The sequence below is a fragment of the Geotrypetes seraphini genome, chromosome 12 (genome assembly GCF_902459505.1).
Source record: "Geotrypetes seraphini chromosome 12, aGeoSer1.1, whole genome shotgun sequence".
Lineage (NCBI taxonomy): Eukaryota > Metazoa > Chordata > Amphibia > Gymnophiona > Dermophiidae > Geotrypetes > Geotrypetes seraphini.
Genome location: NC_047095.1, coordinates 73,527,460 through 73,548,000, shown reverse-complemented (window position 1 = coordinate 73,548,000; position 20,541 = coordinate 73,527,460). Strand labels below are relative to the sequence as shown.

At 42.6% G+C, this 20,541-nt stretch overlaps 1 protein-coding gene across 8 annotated transcripts in view; it reads left to right on the top strand.

Annotated features, from left to right (window-relative positions):
* The window catches only part of GPBP1L1 (GC-rich promoter binding protein 1 like 1), a 200,037-nt gene that overhangs the window by 124,666 nt on the left and 54,830 nt on the right, over window positions 1–20,541 (top strand). For all 8 annotated transcript variants that reach the window (XM_033915400.1, XM_033915406.1, XM_033915407.1 and 5 more), the window contains exon 7: window positions 4,742–4,935. In XM_033915400.1, coding sequence (XP_033771291.1) covers window positions 4,742–4,935 — 194 coding nt within the window. The remainder of the gene's footprint in view (window positions 1–4,741; window positions 4,936–20,541) is intronic.

Genomic DNA, 20,541 nt, shown 5'->3' with positions numbered 1-20,541 from the left:
GGTATCCGAGCTTGATGTTAACCATCAAGATCGGTTAGCCAATGCCCCATGCCTAGGGGATGAGCTCTTTGGGGATTCCATGGACTCAACCACACAAAAGCTCTCTGCTCATGAGACGCGCTGGGATACCCTGCTCAAGAATAAAAAGAAGCCTCCTCCGCCAAGACCATACAGGCAGCAATCGGCCTATCAACGCCGCTTCACAGCTCGTCCATTGACTACCACTGCTCAGCAACCTAGGCGTCAGAGGCAACAACAACGTCAGCCTCCCAGACAACAGCAGCAGCAACAAGCTGTAAAACAACCTCCTCAGCAGAAGTCACAGCCCTTTTGACTTCATTCTCCACAGTATAGCCAGTATCCCTATTCCTGCTCTCCTGCCTCAGCCTATAGGAGGTCGACTTTCTCTGTTCCTCAGCCGGTGGGAAGTAATCACATCGGACCAATGGGTCCTCAACATCATCCGCCACGGCTACTCTCTCAACTTTCAGACTCTTCCACCTCAAAGCCTGCCAAAAGAGTCTGCTTTGAACAGTCCTCAATCGGCCCTCCTTATTCAGGAGGTCCAATCCCTCCTCCTTCTGAACGCTATAGAGGAAGTTCCTCTAGATCAAAAGGGGCAGGGATTCTACTCCCGTTACTTTCTAGTTCCCAAAAAGACAGGAGATCTCAGACCCATCCTGGATCTTCGCGATCTCAACATTCATCTAGTAAAAGAAAAATTCAAGATGCTTTCTTTAGCCATCCTTTATCCCCTCCTAAATCAAAACGACTGGCTATGCTCCCTCGATCTCAAAGAGGCTTACACTCACATACCGATCAATGTAACCTCAAGACCATATCTCCGATTCATGATCAATCATTGTCATTACCAGTACAAGGTACTGCCCTTCGGTCTTGCCTCTTCTCCAAGGGTATTCACCAAATGTCTCATTGTGGTAGCGGCATTTCTACGCTCTCACCACCTGCATGTATTTCCTTACCTGGACGATTGGTTGATCAAAGACACTTCCGCTCAAGCAGTCCTTCTGGCCACCAACCAAACCATCCAGTTTCTACAACTTCTGGGATTCGAGATCAATCTACCCAAATCTCATATCATTCCCACTCAGAGGCTTCAATTCATTGGAGCGATCCTGGATACACTCCTCATGAGAGCTTTCCTACCATCCAATCGTCTCCAGACTCTTCAGTCTCTATGTCACCAGGTGCTTCCTCTGCCGTCCATCTCAGCAAGACAAATGATGGTACTCTTGGGGCACATGGCATCCACAGTTCATGTCACACCTCATGCCCGTCTTCACCTGCGCACTCCTCAATGGACCCTTGCTACCCAGTGGTCCCAAGCGTCGGATCCTTGCTCACGACACATATCTGTGACATCATCTCTTCGTCAGTCTCTTCAATGGTGGTTGGTATCCTCAAATCTATCCAGAGGTCTTCTGTTCCATCAGCCTCCTCATCAACTAGTCATCACCACCGACGCCTCTCTGTACGCATGGGGAGCTCACTTGAACGAGTTCCAGACTCAAGGTCTTTGGTCAGCCCAGGAAAGGAAGCATCAAATCAATTTCCTGGAACTCAGAGCGATGTTTTACGCCCTCAAGGCCTTCCAACACCTTCTCTTTCCTCAGGTCCTTCTGTTGTGCACAGACAATCAGGTTGCGATGTACTACATCAACAAACAGGGTGGGACAGGCTCTCGCCTTTTATGCCAGGAAGCCCAGAAGATCTGGACTTGGGCCATAGCTCACCATCTCTTCCTGAAAGCTATATACATTCAGGGAAAACAGAATTCCTTAGCGGACAAACTCAGCAGAATTCTCCAACCTCACGAGTGGACACTCGATCCCGTAACTCTGCAGTCTATCTTCAATCAATGGGGCACTCCTCAGATAGACCTCTTTGCAGCTCCTCACAATCATCAGCTGCCCCTTTTCTGCTCCAGACTTTACTCTCCACACCGTCTAACAGCAGATGCTTTTCTCCTCGACTGGTCGAATCTGTTCCTGTACGCCTTCCCTCCTCTGCCTCTCATGTTGAGAACCTTGTTCAAGCTCAAGAGGGAACGAGCCACCATGATTCTGATTGCTCCGAGGTGGCCCAGGCAACATTGGTTCTCCCTTCTACTTCAACTCAGTTCCAGGGAACCTTTTCTTCTTCCTCTGTTTCCTTCTCTGCTTACGCAACAGCAGGGAACCCTTCTGCATCCCAACCTCCAGTCTCTACACCTGATGGCTTGGTATCTCTCGGGCTGAACTCGACTGATACTCTTTTGTCTCAGCCCGTTCGTTCCATTCTGGATGCCTCCAGGAAACCAGCCACTCTACAATGTTACCATCAAAAGTGGACGAGATTTTCTTCCTGGTGTCTTCTTCATCATCTTGATCCCACTTCCCTAGCAGTGGAGACGTTGTTGGATTATCTTCTTTCTTTGTCTGACTCTGGCCTGAAGTCCTCTTCCATCAGGGTCCACCTCAGTGCCATTTCAGCTTTTCATGAGCCAGTCCATGGAAAACTTCTTTCAGCTCATCCCCTGGTGTCCAGGTTCATGCGTGGGCTTTTCAATGTGAAACCACCTCTTAAAGCCCCTCCGGTTATCTGGGATCTCAATGTGGTTCTTTCAGCTTTAATGAAACCTCCATTTGAGCCTTTAGCTACGTCTCCTTTCAAATTTCTCACTTGGAAGGTTCTTTTCCTTATTGCTCTTACCTCTGCCAGGAGAGTCAGTGAGCTTCATGCACTGGTTGCAGATCCACCTTTTACGGTTTTTCACCATGACAAGGTGGTTCTGCGTACACATCCAAAGTTTCTCCCCAAGGTTGTTTCTGAATTTCATCTCAACCAATCCATTGTTCTACCTGTTTTCTTTCCAAAACCTCATTCTCATTCTGGGGAACAAGCTCTGCATACTTTGGATTGTAAAAGGGCTCTTGCTTACTATCTGGAGCGTACGAAACCCCACAGATCAGTTCCCCAGCTTTTTCTGTCCTTTGATCCGAATAAATTGGGACGTCCTGTTTCGAAACGTACATTGTCTAATTGGCTAGCAGCGTGCATTTCATTCTGTTATGCTCAGACCGGACTGACACTGGAAGGTTCTGTCACGGCCCATAGAGTCAGAGCAATGGCAGCATCTGTAGCTTTCCTCCGTTCCACTCCTATTGAGGAAATCTGCAAAGCTGCTACTTGGTCCTCAGTTCACACTTTTACATCTCATTATTGTCTGGATGCATTCTCCAGAAGGGATGGTCACTTCGGCCAATCTGTTTTACAAAATTTGTTTTCTTAATGGCCAACCTTCCCTCCATCCCTCTTTTTGTTAGCTTGGAGGTCACCCATCAGTCAAGAATATGCTGCCTGCTTGTCCTGGGATAAAGCACAGTTACTTACCGTAACAGGTGTTATCCAGGGACAGCAGGCAGATATTCTTGCGTCCCACCCACCTCCCCGGGTTGGCTTCTTAGCTGGCTTATACTAACTGAGGGACCGCGCGCCTCTGTCGGGCGGGAAGGCACTCGCGCGTGCGCGGTGCGGCCGAGCTAGAACTTTCTGAAAAGTTCTTAGAGTGCAATCACTCTAAAATTGTCCGTACCGGGGCTCCGTCGGTGCCGTCACCCATCAGTCAAGAATATCTGCCTGCTGTCCCTGGATAACACCTGTTACGGTAAGTAACTGTGCTTAATCTGAAAAATGAGTTACCTGAAATACTGTAGTAACTGCATGAAAAAGTCCTGATGTAATTAAAGGTAAGAAGGAATAGGTTGTACTTGTTATGTTTAAACTTGTAGATCAACCACAATGAAAACAAGTCTACTGCAGATAATCAAAGATGCAAACAGCAGGGTCAACAAAAAAGTGAACAAACCAAATGTGTCCACAAAACTATTACAAAACTTTGACACACTTGATCAAAGCTTGTAGATTGTCACCTTACATAAAAGTACAAACCTTAGCTGCTTGTTGCTGCCCAGTTTCTTTATGAAGCCAGTATTTGACCAATAAAATATCCCACCCCAAGTCTGAAAAAATTATCACCATTTGATGTTATGCTACCTCTTATCCCTTTTGAATTGACCCACTGAAATGCTGTAGTTCCACATACTTAACTCCAGTTGCAAAGATATTTTGGATAAATGGTTTTCTTGAGTACAGATGAAGGTATAATTATAAAATGGTGTTCCACGATTTTTTAATGAAACCTTCCACAAAATTCATTTGCCTTAGATGTTACAAGCACATTGACAGTGCATGTTTTCATAGATAAAATGAACATGTGGATCATTCCTCATCTGAAAAGCCCCTAACTTAATACTGTATTTTAGTTCTGGCATTCTACTACTATTAATTATTTCTATAGCGCTACCAGAAGTACTCAGTGTTGTACTGAGTCACAAAGAAGACAGGCCCGTTCTCGAAAGAGCTTACAGTCTAAACAGACAAACAAGATACCATGGACACAGTTAAGGGGAACTTGACTGTATTCACTATGTTAAATTATTTCTTATCGTTATAGAGAATAAGTAGACGTCCATTGCATTATGAGCAATTTCAGGTTTTATGCTGTGTTTAATTAGGGGCACCTAAGATTTTCTTTTTTAAGCTAAAAAGATTATATAATAAAGGCCTAACTGTTCGGTACAGTTAATTCATTAAAGACCTGAAATAAGTGACTCAGGTTGCTCTCCAGTTGTTGTCTTGACGTTTTGTTTTTTTTCTCATTTGGGGTTTGTGGGGACAGAGAACCCACCAAGTGCCAAGCAACCTACCAAGATGCTGGTCATCAAGAAGATTTCAAAGGAGGATCCTTCTGCCTTTTCAGCTGCATTTGCTTCTCCAATTCCTCATTTCTCAAATGGCAGCACAAAGATCACAACAGTATGCCCCATCGTGTACAAGAATCTGGTTCCTAAACCTGTATCTCCAGCTTCCAAGGTACCTAGTTCATTTCTCAGCTAGGTGGGTTGGGAGTAGTGGGGGAAGTTGTCCCAGTTGTTACCATCTTCAAGCTTTGGTGCTTCTCATTTAGTGGAAGCTGTACTTTATGTACAAATGAAGCCAAGTAGATTAAAAGTAGATCTCCTGTAGGATTGTGGGAGGATGGGAATCATATTAGAATCTAGTCAGCATCTCTTGTTTCTCACGATCATCTCACTGGCGACTACCTGAAAAAGAACAAAAACATTTTGTACATTTGCTTTTTGGATACCTTTGTCTATTTCCCTTTCAAAGGCAGCATGAAAAGAGATGCTTTATTCAATTTTCTTTTTTTTTTTTCCAAATCTTTATTCATTTTAATACATACATCAAGTGTACATTAAATACAAACTATCATAATACATTATCACTTGAAAATTCCATCACAATATGTATCTAAAAGCTTTATATCCCACCCCCCTCCCATAACCATACACAAATAATAAAATTCATATGTATATTAATCATTTAAAAATATGCAATATATATATGCAATTCTCCCTAATTCCCCCACCCCTCCCTTCCTTCAATTATCACATAAGGAAAAAGAATAATAAATTAACATTAATCATTATAATATTTTATTATTGGCCCCACATATCCTGAAATCTAGTAAAATAACCATTTTGTACTGCAATTAACCTTTCCATTTTGTACAGATGACACACTGATTTCCACCAGAAGCTGTAATTTAGTCTAGAACAATTCTTCCAATTAAGTGTTATTTGTTATATCCCCATTTCTGTAAGGATCATCAGAAGCTTATGATTTGCTGCAGATATTTGGCTTTTAGATCTCATACACATTCCAAATAGAACTGTATCATATGACAATGCCACATGATTTTCCATTAAAAGATTAACTTGATCCCAGATTGATAACCAAAATGCCTGAATACATGGACAATAAAATAAAAGATGATCTAAAGTTCCAATTTCAATTTTACAATGCCAGCACCTATTAGACTTAGAGAAATCTAATTTTTGTAATGTAGTAGGGGTCCAGAATGCTCTATACAACAAGAAAAACCATGTTGCCTAATAGATGCCGACATCGTACCTTTAATTCTCCAAGACCAAATACGTGGCCATTGAGATGCATTAATCTGGTGCTTAATCTCAATGCTCCAAATATCTCTTAATCCATTTTTAGGTTTCTTATTCAAATAATTAGATAAAATTTTATACCACTTTGCGGCCTGGTGTCCCAGAAAATCTGCCTGGAAACATAGGAATTCTAAGCTATAATGATTATTTAAAAATTTCCATTCAGGGGACCCTACCTGAATAGCCTGCTTCAACTGCAACCATTTATAACTTTGTTTTTTATTTAGACCATATTTATATTGCAATTGTGAAAAATCAAGCAGTTTACCATTATGAATAACTTAATTTAAGGATCTTATATCTGCTTTAATCCAATCCTTCCAGACAACCTTAAACCCGCCTATTTGTATCTTGGAGTTTACCCAAATAGATTGATGTGTAGGTTTTCCAATAGACTCGGGAGTTAATTTGTCTACAAATCTTAATGTTTTCCAAGTATCCATTAATACTCTATTGTCCTTACGTATTCTAGGCATCTTTATACTGAGCAGAAGATCAAGTCTAAGTGGAAATATAAGCGACCTCTCAACCCATAACCAGTCTGGCAGTTGTTCCAAAAGCATCCCACAAAATTTCAGTCGATATTTCCTCTAAATCATTAAGTATAAAATATTCATTAATTTTGACCTGAAATTCTGTACAGAATTTAGGATCAGCAAGCAATGCATTATCAAACCTCCATACATGTTTGGAATTATCTTGATCTACTAAATTTACTTCTATCCATATACCACCATGATCTGATATTACTATTGGTTCTATGGCAGCTTTTTCAACTTGCTGTAACATCTGATCTGAAACAAAAATATAATCAATTCTTGAAAATGATTGATGAACATGCGAACAAAATGTAAATTCCCGATCATTAAAATGAAGAATACGCCATATATCTTTTAAATTACATGATTGTATTAAATTATATAAACTCATTGATTTCATAATTCTACTAGGTTTTTTATCCATTATTGGATCTATAACTGCATTAAAATCCCCCGCCACCACTAAATTAGTAGCAGCCAGTGGTAATACTAATTGTTGTAGAGATTTAAAGAATTCACTTTGATTCGAATTAGGGGCATATATATTTAATAATGCCATTGTAGTATTACCCATGCTCATGTCAACAAGTACCCACCTTCCTAGAGGATCTGACTTAACCATATTAAATGTTGCCGAACATTTTTTTGTTAATCAAGATTGCTACTCCTGCCTTTTTTTTTTATCACTGGTGCAAATAAACACTGTTTTATCCAATTACCTGACAGCTTCATGGATAAATCAGTGTTCCCGCTAAGCTGCGCTGGCGCGCGCTGGCGCGCGCTGGCGCACAAAATATTACCTCGCAGCGCACAAGTTTCTCGTCACAGCGCACACAGTGTAGAGCACAGTTCTTCAACCGCCGGTCCGCAAACAAAATCTTGCCGGTCCGCAAAGGATTCGGTCCCCGCCGCAACGAAAGGCCGGCGTCAGCTGACTTGCAACTTCCTGTTGCAGTCGCTGTGCCGGGACTCCTGCCTTCGCCGGGACTCCTGCCTTCCACCGCGTTTGCCTCCTGCCTTGTCTCCGCACCTCCAGATCAGCAGCGGCAGCTGTGTATGCTTTTAACTTCGGCACAGAGCTGCCCCTAATCAATAGTTTAGCGCAGTTTCATAAGGCAGCCTCGGGGCCTTTGCTAGGCCGGCCCACATCGCATCATCGAAGCGGGCCGGCTATCAAAGGCCCCGAGGCTGCCTCATGAAACCGCGCTAAACTATTGATTAGGGGCAGCTCTGTGCCGAAGTTAAAAGCATACAGAGCTGCCGCTGCTGGTCTGAACTCTTGGGCCGCTGAAGGAGGGCAAAAAGCAGCTGTCCTGGAGGTTTCCCTTCCTCTCGCCTTTACAGGTTCCTTTTTTCCACCTTTTTTTTTTTCCTTCAAACGGCAACGGGCCCCAGCATCGACATCAATCAAGTAAGTTCCACTGTCAATCAAGCGGTTCTGCTCGGCCAAAGCTTCCCCTGTGACATGAGCCACCCTCAGGGGAAAGAAAGTGACCCACAAAGGTGAGGGGAAGGGGGGCAGATGATGGAAGTTGGGGGGGGGAGAGAGAGAGAGAGAGAGAAGGGGCAGATGATGGAATGGAGGAGATGAGAGAGAGAGAGAAGGGGACAGATGATGGAAGTGAGAAGAAGGGAGAGAGAGCAGAAGGCAGATGGATGTCAGTTGAGAGGGGAGAGCAGATGCTGAATGGAAGTGGGGAAAGAACACATACTGGATGGAAGGAGGAGATAAATAAAGGGGGAAGAAAATAGTAAGATAATGGAGGGGTGAGGGAAAGGGGTGACAAGCTGTGTGTAGACACAGTGAAAAGAGGGAAACGGGACTAAATAGTAAGAAAGAATTTAATTTAGATGGAGGCAGAAAATAGAGAAGGAAGACCAGAGAAGAAAAGGGAAGAGAGAGCAGAGAATGATCAGATCTGAGTGGAGGAAATGAGAAGAGAGATATGCTAAAAACCACAGGGGGAGGGAAGGATAGAGATGCCAGACCATGAGGGGAACAGAAGGAAGATGATGGATGCTAGACCAAATTGGGGGGGGGGGGGGGGGCAGGAGGAGAGATGGCAGGGAAAGACAGACAGTGAATGGAAGGGGCAGATGCTGGACTGAAGAGACAGAGAAGGTTATCATGCTGCTGTACCGGGCCATGGTACGCCCTCACCTGGAGTACTGCGTCCAGCACTGGTACTTTAAGAAGGACACGGTACTACTCGAAAGGATCCAGAGAAGAGCAACTAAAATGGTTAAGGGGCTGGAGGAGTTGCCGTACAGCGAAAGATTAGAGAAACTGGGCCTCTTCTCCCTTGAGCAGAGGAGATTGAGAGGGGACATGATAGAAACATTCAAGGTACTGAAGGGAATAGACTTAGTAGCTAAGGCAGGGAGAACGAGAGGGCACTCTCTAAAGTTGAAAGGGGATAGATTCCATACAAACGTAAGGAAGTTCTGTGGTAGAAAGCAACATATTTATTTGGCTCATAACTTGCTGGCGCCCGATATTTTTAGCTCACAGTGAAAAAAGTTTGCTCACAACACCCGCCCGCTTAGAGGGAACACTGATTCTGACCCAGACAAATGTGTCTCCTGTAGAAAACAAATATCTATATTCTGTTGCTTAATATATGACAATACCTTTTTCCTTTTTATTGGGTGATTGAGGCCATTTACGTTCAAGGAGAAAATTTTAAAACCCATTATATAAATGAAATTTATTATACAAATATCCATCTCAAAAATAAAATATAAACTTTTTCCTCATACCAAAAACTTACACCCCCCCTTAAATCCTCATTCTTAACCCCCCCCCCATATCCCCTCCCTCCATTCCCACCCCTTCCCTCCCCAAAATAAATGCAAACTTCGAAACGCCCATGGTGGCCAAGCAAAAGATAAACTCCCCACAGGCAAATTAAACCCATTCAATCATTAACTTAAAAAACCTTTATAATAAAAAGAGAATCATCATAAGCAAAGGGATAAAATTTCATAACATTTCAAATCTCTTTTCCGTAATATTTATTTTCCCCTATATACTTTTTTTTTTCAATCCAAAATCAGACCCATTCTTTATATTAACTATATTCAATATCCATCTTATTGAAACCAAGACATTTTTAGTCTTATAACTCTTCTGTTCTATAATATAATTGTACCTTACCATAAAATAAAAATATTAGTACTTACTTCTTTTCTAAGTTTCTTTAAAACTTAAAACTTCTTAAACTATATAAGAAATACTTCAATTTAATCATATATGTTAACCTTATACAAGCATCTTGTTATATTTTATATATATACCTTATGCAATATATAATATTTCTCTATTTACCCCATGTATCTCTGAACATTCTCTAATACATCCTAAAAGAATATATTAAACATTAATTTTATTTATTATATATCTCAAAATCCTAGTACCTTGTTCAAGCATTCACACCATTCACATTATCCACTCACACTTATTATTACATTCTTTATTAATTCATATCCCTTATGTAATAACTTACTAATTAATTTTCATTTTATAATGTCAATATGTCATCTATACTCCTTTATATATTAAAATATTAATATGTTAAATGCTCAGAGAGTAAATCTTATTTTATAATCATTTAATAACCATAAAATCTCTGTATCCTATATTATCAATATCTACTTTTGTATCCAAAAACTCCATTAGTGTATTGCTTTTAATATTCTATCACATATCATTGTCCCATCAAAAGTAATCTATTCAATTTTCTTCCAAAAACCGTCTTCCATGTTCATTCTCTTCTTTTCTTCTAAATTCTGCTCTTCGTTGTTGATTTCCTTCAAACGTATGGCAACTTTCAAAGAGTAGGTCTTATCATACAGACTCACACTCTTTCTATATTTCAGTTTGCCATATTCACCAATCTTACTCAACAACATTTAGATTTCTTTAATTCCCATTGTCTTTCTTCATTAAGAGCTGCATGTACCATTTTCATTTTATATCTGTTTCACTCCTTGTAGCACACAGCGCCCCCTTCTCTTTCAGGCAAAACCATGTTATTGCAACCCATCAAAAGTAATCTATTCAATTTTCTTCCAAAAGCTGTCTTCCATGTTCATTCTCTTCTTTTCTTCTAAATTCTGCTCTTCTTTGTTGATTTCCTTCAAACGTATGGCAACTTTCAAAGAGCAGGTCGTATCATACAGACTCACACTCTTGCCATATTCACCAATCTTACTCAACAACATTTAGATTTCTTTAATTCCCATTGCCTTTCTTCATTAAGAGCTGCATGTACCATTTTCATTTTATATCTCGGTTTCACTCCTTGTAGCATACAGCGCCCCCTTCTCTTTCAGGCAAAACCATGTTATTGCAATCCTTAAAATGCCAAGTTTTTTTTTTTTTTTTTTAAAGTCATTTGAAACTGTTAACTGAAATTCTGAATAATCTATCAAATCTTTTCCTTCTCTCTTCAGCATCATTAAAAAAAAATAAAATACCAGTATTCTTCAAATAAAATATGTTCAACAGATAACATATATCGTTTACTTTCATTTCCTTTTATGTGTTCATTGGCACTTCACATTTTTCTATAAATTCTTTTAATTTACTGGCCTCTTCAATACTATAAGTTTTATTTTCATACGTAACCTTCATGACTGCTGGGTATATTAACCCATATCTCGCACCCAGAGCTCTCAACTGCGGGCGCATTTCCAGCAACATCTTCCTTTTTTGAGCTGTCACTCTTGCAAAATCAGGCACTATTGATATTTTTGAGTCCTGACATTTTATATCTTTATTCTCCTTAGCCAATGCTAATATCTCAGCTACTTGCTGATATCTGAGCAACTTTATAATCATTGGCCTTGGTCCTTTTTGTGCAGTTAGTCTTTTTGTTGGGATCCTATGTGCACGTTCCACTTCCAACTGAAATTTGCTTTTAATCGGTAGAATCTTCATTAAAAAGTTAGTCATGAACCTGACTGAATCATTTTTTTCTACCCCTTCAGGTAGACCAAGAACCCTCAAATTGCACCTCCTCTCGCGGTTGGACAAATCTTCAAAATCTCTCTTTAAGAACATAAGAAGTTGCCTCCACTGGGTCAGACCAGAGGTCCATCTCGCCCAGCGGCCCACCAGGTCCTTGACCTGTGAAGTGAATTCTTGACCTTTATAATCTACCTCTACTTCTACAACCTACCTCTGCTGCTATCTGTACCCCTCAATCCCTTTATCCTTTAGGTACCTATCCAAACCTTCCTTAAACCCCTTTACTGTGCTGTCGCCTACTACAACCTTCGGAAGAGCATTCCATGCGCCCACCACCCTCTGGGTAAAAAAGAACTTCCTAGCATTGGTTCTAAACCTGTCCCCTTTCAATTTCTCCGAGTGACCCCTGGTGCTCGTGGTTCCTCGCAGTTCGAAGAATCTGTCCTTATCCACTTTCTCTATGCCCTTCCGGATCTTGAAGGTTTCTATCATGTCTCCTCTAAGTCTCCTCTTCTCCAGGGAGAACAGCCCCAGCATTTTCAACCTGTCGGCGTATGTAAAGTTTTCCATACCTCTTATCAGCTTAGTCGCTCTTCTCTGGACTCCTTCGAGTACTGCCATGTCTTTCTTGAGGTACGGCGACCAGTACTGGACACAGTACTCCAGGTGCGGGCGCACCATTGCACGATACAGCGACATGATAACTTCCTTTGTCCTGGTTAATATTTCAATTTCTTTCTGAGCCTTTTTAAACTGCCCTGATTCCATTTCCGTTTTTTTCCACCTTTTTCTCTAGAGCATTCATTTTCAAATCCACTATATCCATTCTGCTTTTTAACCCTGCTATCTCATCTCTAACTTCTTTTATATATTTTGAGTTCTCCAACACAATTTCTTGTACTTTTTGAATTTCCCGCAAAAGATCTCTTATCTACCTCCTCCACAGGCAAAGGAACTGATTGAGGGGAAATCACTTCCAGTTTTGACCTTTTTCCTCCGCTTGATCCGCTTGCCATCACACTTTTATTTCCTTTACCCGACCCCGATGCCATTTTAACAATCTTAATGCTTCCTTTTTTTTTTAAATTCTCTTTATTATTTTCCCCTTAAAAGTTCAGTAAACTGCCTGCTTTCACAGAGCTGATCTCCTACACAGCCATCTCTCAGCACGTCGAAGCCACGCCTTTATTCAATTTTCTAATAATCACAGAAAGATTTTTTTAAATTAAAATAAAGGAGAAAGCTCTTAAAAAATATACACTTTCATTGCTTTAACCTGACAGTTCTCTTCTGTTATTCTCTTCAGCTCAGTCAGTCAGGCTGGGATTTACGGTATGATGAACCTTTTTTTCATACTATCTGGGAGCTTTTTCCCCTGTTACACTTTTCAGCAACTATACTCGGTTGGGTCCTTGGCGTGAGTATTGTTGCCCATTTTGTGTAGCCGAAGTCTCTTTGGAAACTGCAAGAAGAAGTAAGACAATATAAATTTAAACACAACCCAAAAAGTTATGTGATGGTTGATAATAATGGGTTAATAGTGCTTTATGATTAGCACCAATGCTGTAGGAAAAGTACATTCAATTGTAATCTGCTTAGGTGTTAGGCGGGAAATAAATTTTTTAAATAAATGCTTTATCCTAGGGCAGAAATCGGACAATGGCTGATCTTGATGCCTGCTTAGAACTTCAATAAATCATTTCCAATACTGTTTCTAAGGTGCTTAAACTCAATTCTCTCATATTTAACTTATCCATTATATGCGATAATAATGCCAAAGACCTCAGAAACACCCCTCCTCCATCCCATTACAGGTCATATTTTCCGGGGAAGACCATGTGTTAAATCCTCACTGGTCTAGGCTCAATTTTCACTTTTTAATTTTTAGTTTTTAAATAACTTTGTCATTTTATGTTTTGTATTTATCTTATTTGTGAAGCTGATGGAAGGCTTGGTAAACCAGGATTTAGTATCGTACCTGGACAAATTCAGCATACTTCATGCCAACCAATCAGGTTTTCATTCCGGGTTCAGCACGGAAACAGTTATAGCTTCATTTCTGGATTCCCTCCTGAACCTATTCAGCCAAGGTTCTAGTGCACTAATCATTCAGTTAGACTTGAGTAGTGCCTTCAATTTAGTTGATCATGCCATCCTAATTGACTGCTTGGAGACAATTGGACTCACCGATAATGTATTAAAATAGTTCCAAGGTTTCTTGACTAAACGATCATACCGAGTCCATAGCGATAATAATCAATCGTCCAGCTGGGTAAACACATGCGGAGTCCCACAGGGTTCCCCCCTATCCCCCACTCTGTTCAACATTTATCTAGCCTCATTGGTGAATCTACTGCAAAAACTAAAAATCAAATTTTACATCTACGCCGATGACATCGCCATAGTCCTTCCCCTAACAAGCCTGACCCCTGAGACGAGGAATCATCTAGCATTAACTTTCAATCAAATTGAATCATGGATGACTGAGTTCAAATTGAAACTCAACTCTGAAAAAAACAAATTCTTCCTGGCAAGCCCGAATGACAAATTCAAAGACACTACAATTTCCCTGAATGGACATAACTTCCCTATAGTCGACACCATAAAAATCTTGGGAGTGACGCTGGACCGTTATCTCACTCTAGATATTCACATAGAGCAACTGATCAAAATAGGCTTCTCAACACTATGGAAGCTAAGAACCCATCAGAAGGTTCTTCGACGCAGCATCATTCCGCTTACTGGTGCAATACTCCATTTTAAGCCTGCTTGACTATTGCAACATCATTTATCTGGGATCTCTCAAGAAAACCATTCAAAGACTCTGAATCATACAAAATTCAGCAATGCGACTGATTTTCGGTATAAAAAAATGGGATCACATAATCCCCTACTATCAAAAACTCCATTGACTGCCCCTAGAAGCAAGAGTACTGTTCAAATTTGCCTGCCTTTGTTTCAAATCCATTCTTGGTTTGGGCCCCCTATAACTGGTCTCCCATTTTAAATTTGACTGTTCCACCAGGGCTACACGCAGAATACATATGTTTAGCCACCCAATAATAAAAACCTGCCGATACAAAAGATTCCTTGACAGAACTTTTGCTTTCCAAGCAAGACAACAGAACGGCTGGCTAGGTAACATCATCAATCACTCCTCATCCTACCTTAACTTCAGAAACTAGTCAAAACCAACCTGCTTAACCAATTTGTAACCAAGAACTCTTAAAGCCTTACCCCGGTATTCTACTTGCATGTCCCCCCGGTATTGTACTTACATGTGACTCTTATTCTGTCTCTCTTCCTCCCCACAAATATTCATGTATTCAAAGACTTCATTGTTATTTTTTTTGCTGACTGTCCAGCTCTTCTTATTGTAAACCACCTCGAACTACTTTGGCTTTGGCGGAATATAAAAATAAAATAATTATTATTAATAATAGTAAAACTTTTCTCAATTCAGTGACTTAAGCGGTTGGACATGCAGCTCCTGATTGGTGAGGCCCAACTTTAGTGCAGGAAGAGGTAGTCAGAGCATACCGCGAGTGATTTCCTTCACTCGCCGGCGCTCCGGCTGCCCTCTCCTGCCCGGTCATTCGTGGTCGTCAAATACCGCGAATGACCGGGACCACGAATCGCCAACCGTGAATGACCGGAGGAGCACTGTATACAGAGATTGCTATAGTCACAGTTAGGTGTAGTAGGATACATACAGTAGTTGCTATGGTCAAAGTTAGGTGTAACAAAATGATCCTTGTGGCCCTAACCCATTCCAAATGATTTCGATTCTGCTTCCCCCATTTTCACTATGTAGCTCCTACCATGAAGGTATGAGGTAAGCCATTCTATGGCAGTTTCGGTAATTCCTTCCTGCAGGCGGAGGAGGAGGAACAAGTGGTCGATGGTGTCAAATGCTGAGGACAGGTCTAGGAGTATCATTAATACATTCTTAAATTAGTCCATTGATCTATGGATACATGTTGTTATACCTAGCAATGCAGTCTCTGTACTATGGTAGTTGCGGAAGGCCGTCTGGTGTGGGTGTAGATTAGTCCAGCACTGGTCTCTCTACCTAAAGAAGGATGTGACCCTGCTGGAGAGGGTGCAGAGGCGAGCTACGAAGCTAGTAGTAGATATGGAAAATTTGAGCTACAAAGAACGCCTCAGAAAACTAAGCTTGTTCACCCTTGAGAAGAGAAGACTGCGAGGGGATATGATAGAGACTTATAAAATAATAAAAGGATTCGACAAAATAGAGCGAGAAGCATCGTTATTCACATTGTCAAATGTGAATCAGACAAGAGGTCATGGACTGAAGTTGAGAGGCGACAGGCTCAGGACAAATACCAGGAAGTTCTGTTTCACGCAGCGAGTGGTGGACGCTTGGAATGCTCTCCCGGAGGAGGTTGTGATGGAGACCACCATTCTGGGTTTCAAGGGCAAGTTGGATGCACACCTTCTTGCAAATCACATCGATGGATACGGGTAAACAGGTTTTTATCGGAGAACACCTGGCTTGGCCTCCGCGTGTGCGGGTCACCGGACTGGATGGACCAAAAGGTCTGATTCGGTGAAGGCGTTTCTTATGTTCTTATGTTCCTTTAAGGTTTATGCAGAAAGACCAGAGACGTCTTATATCAGTTGTATTATTAAATTCTGTTCGGTGGGCTGGAAATCTAAAATGCGGTTTCATTTCATACTTAAGTGAAATGATTAGTCCACTTAGGTAATATATACTGTAGAAATAAAACAAAAAAAATAAAGGAAAAAGGTAATACCTTTTTTATTGGCTAATTCAATGCATTTTATGAGCTTTCAAAGGTATCAGTATGTACAATCATGCTTGTCTGTTGCATCTCATTAAATATTAGATATTTCTGATTTTCAGTGAAATAGGAATGGTATACTAAACCAAGGGTCTTGCATCCACTCCCGTGAGTCTGTTGCAGGAGATATTGATTACTGTTTTCAGAACCTCCTCCTTCTCCCTGCTGATTTCCAGACAGTTATTTCTTCTGCAAGTGAGCAGGAGCAACTTTTATTTTTTCGAACTTCATTTTTGTTTTTCAAGTATTTTTTGTTTTGGTGACGGTTTTGTGCTATTTTTCAACTCCAGTGACTATCTAGCTTGCGTGAGAGGAGCAGACTTTGGTCTGCAGCTGACAGGTGGATCCTGTGGGGACTTGCTCAACCAGCCTGCATGAACTGTGGAGCTCGGGGGTTTCCCCTTCTATTTGCTCACTCTTTGACTTGATCAGGAGTGCTAGGGCAAGCTATTCAGGCACCTGTTGCATTTCTTTGGAGCATACACTGTGTCAGCTGCACTGTCCTCCCCCCAACTTGTGGCGTTCAGATTCTGGCCCTGGGGGTTGAGGCTCAGTCCGACTGTGACCCAACTGGCAGGTTCCAGATTCCAGTTACCCTAAGAGGAGCTGTGGCAGGCTTCTTCCCAGTGTCTGGTCTGCAAGTACGGCTGTCACAGCCCATAGGGTTGTTTGTGTATGTGTGTGGGTGGTGTCTGAATTTTATGTTTCTCTGGTTATTACTTGTTGTAGCCTTGTTCCCCCTCCCCAGAAATCTTAAAATTGCAGATTTTTGCTGTCCTCTGGTGGAGTTACAGCCATTTATTTAGTGGGACAACCTGGCGACAGCCATCTTGGATTTTTCACAATTTGAATTCTAAGTTCTTAAACTTCTTCAGGAAACCTCGTTTTGAAATTTAACTACCAGTCTCAATCGTCATAGAAGACTACTCAAGTCTTTTTTACTCACTCATCCAGAGCCTAGCCACCATTCTTCTGTCTCATCCTCATCCAATCAGAGGACAACTATCACATTTCCACCAACCTTGGACTCTCATCACAACAGACAGCTGGATTTTACATGTCACAAAGGAAGGCTAAGCTCTTCGTTTGCGTGAAAGGTCTCAAAACAAACCCCCAAGAGAGTTCTTTTTCAACTCACAGTAGGCCTTCTTTCTTCAACAAGAACTCTCATCCTTCCTGCTATTGAATGCCATCGAACCAATACCTCTTCAGCAGAGGGACCAGGGGTTCTATTCCAAATATTTCCTCATACTTAAGAAGACTGGAGGACTGTGGCAGATTCTCGACCTGCGAGCCCTCAAGTTTTTCGTCAAACAGAAGTTTTGCATGCTCTCCCTAGGCACTTTATATTCTCTTCTAGAGAAGAATGTCTGTATTTGCTCTCTGGATCTCAAGGAAGCATGCACCCAAATACCTATTCTTCAAGCCCACAGAAAGTACCTATGCTTTCAAATAGGTACACAACATCTCCAATACTGGGTGTTCCCCTTTGGCCTACCATCAGCACCCAAAGTATTCACAAAATGTTTGGTTGTAGTGGCTGCAATGCTCCGCTCTTATGGTTTTCATGTATTCACTTATCTGGACGATTGGTTGATAAAGGAATCCTCTCAAGCTGCTCAGTTAGCAATGAACTCAGCCATTCGTCTCCTAGAACTGTTAGGATTTGCAGTCAACTACCAGAAATCTCATCTGCAACCAACACAGATCCTGGAATTCATAGGAGCGTTTGCTGGATACAATTCAAACTCGCATCTACGTCCTCAACAGAGACTTGACACTCTGTTTCGCCGTTACAAACATGTGCCAAGTCAAGAAACTATTACAGCATGGCAAATAATGCTTCTATTGGGACACATAATATCCACAGTACATATTACCCCATTTGCTCATCTTAATCTCAGAGACCTTCAATGGATTCTGGCCTCGCAGTGGTCTCAAGCCACAGATCTGCTATCCCACTAACTAAGAGTAACCTCATTTATTTATTTATTCATTTTTCTATACCGTTCTACTAAGGAAGCCAAGAACGGTTTACATGAATTTATTCAGGTACTTGAGCATTTTTCCCTGTCTGTCTCGGCAGGCTCACAATCCATCTAATATATCTGGGGCAATGGGGGTATGATAGAGTGAGGTAGCTTGCTCAGGAGAGGGGTTGCATAGCCAGACAGATAGACCACACTCTGGGCACTCAAGTAAAAAAACTCTTATTCAACAGTACACTTCCCCCTCCGTATAGCTGTAGCTTTAACCACTGCGCCACACACACTGTCAATCTCTGCAGTGGTGGCTCAACCCAATAAACCTATCCAGAGGCCAACTGTTTCATGTTCCGCATCAAAAGATATTGACAGATGCATCTATGTCTGAATGGGGAGCTCATCTAGACAGCCTTCATACTCAAAGCACTTGAACTGCTCAAGAGAAATCCTTTCACATCAATCTAGAGCTATGAGCAATTCGCAAAGCACTGCACATGTTTCAAGATTGCCTTCTCAATCAGGTTGTCCTCGTACGCACAGACAATCAAGTTGCCATGTATTAGATAAACAATGGGGCACAGGATTTCATCCCCTTTGCCAAGAAGCAACTAGGATTTGGAATTGGGCCATTCCATGAAACATCTTTCTCAAGGTAGGCAAAGAGAACATGCTCGTGGACAAACTGAGCAGATTCCTTCAACCTCATGAGTGGTCACTGAACTCAATAACAGTACGCCAATCTTCTCAACATGGGAAACCCCTCAGATAGATCTTTTGCGCCTCTCCAGCTCCAGCGCACTGATACCGGCGGCTTGGCGCGTGCAGCAGAGAGCTGGGCACAGCTCCACCCCTCCCCTGATCCAGCAGGGGAGCCTCTTCGGAATGAAACTGCGCCGAGGCCGCACTGATACCGGCGGCTCAGCGCATGCAGCAGAGAGCTGGGCACAGCTCCACCCCTCCCCCGATCCAGCAGGGGAGCATCTTCGGATTGAAACCGCGCCGAGGCCGCACTGATACCGGCGGCTCGGCGCGTGCAGCAGAGAGCTGGGCACAGCTCCACCCCTCCCCCGATCCAGCAGGGGAGCCTCTTCGGAATGAAACTGCGCCGAGGCCGCACTGATACCGGCGGCTCGGCGCGTGCAGCAGAGAGCTGGGCACAGCTCCAACCCTCCCCCGAACCAGCAGGGGAGCATCTTCGGATTGAAACCGCGCCGAGGCTGCACTGATACCGGCGGCTCGGCGTGTGCAGCAGAGAGCTGGGCACAGCTCCACCCCTCCCCCGATCCAGCAGGGGAGCCTCTTCGGATTGAAACCGCGCCGAGGCCGCACTGATACCGGCGGCTCGGTGCGTGCAGCAGAGAGCTGGGCACAGCTCCACCCCTCCCCCGATCCAGCAGGGGAGCCTCTTCGGATTGAAACGGCGCCGAGGCCGCACTTTTACCGGCGGCTCGGCGCGTGCAGCAGAGAGCTGGGCACAGCTCCACCCCTCCCCTGATCCAGCAGGGGAGCCTCTTCAAATTGAAACGTCGCGTGGCCGTTCGGCGCGCCAGCGAAGACGTACGGCAAAGGCACGTGCGCCTTAGTGAGCGCCTTTGTGACGCGTCTGCCGGGAAGCAGACCGACCCAGATGTAGCCCAGTCATCTTCCTCAGCGGATTACACCTCCCTGAAAACCATCCGAAAACCGCATTCCACTCTCCTAAATTGGAAGACTCGCCTCCAAATCGCCACTGACCCGTTGACAAATCTGATAAGTATTTGCATGCTCCTCTACTCTTCATGTCTCTCTAACTGTCTGTATAGTTGATAAGTTCTTGCATGTTTAATTAACTTTAAATACTTGCATGACAGACTAGCTCTACAAACTTAACCAACTATACCAACTCTACAACGAAGAGGTGAGCGTGCGAGCCCTGCTCCGCCCCTCTCTGGAATAGGAAAAACCGCAAGGATCCTGACTGTGCGCCTACAAACTAACGCTGCGAAGCAACGCAGCAGAGAGTCACAGATTCACCAGCAACCATCTCTCCAACCCGCAGCCAACTCTCCATCCTACACATCACCCTAAAGGAATGACATGAAACATCTGAAACCCAGATCACAGGAAAAGTAATCCTTATTTACAATCAAAGGAATA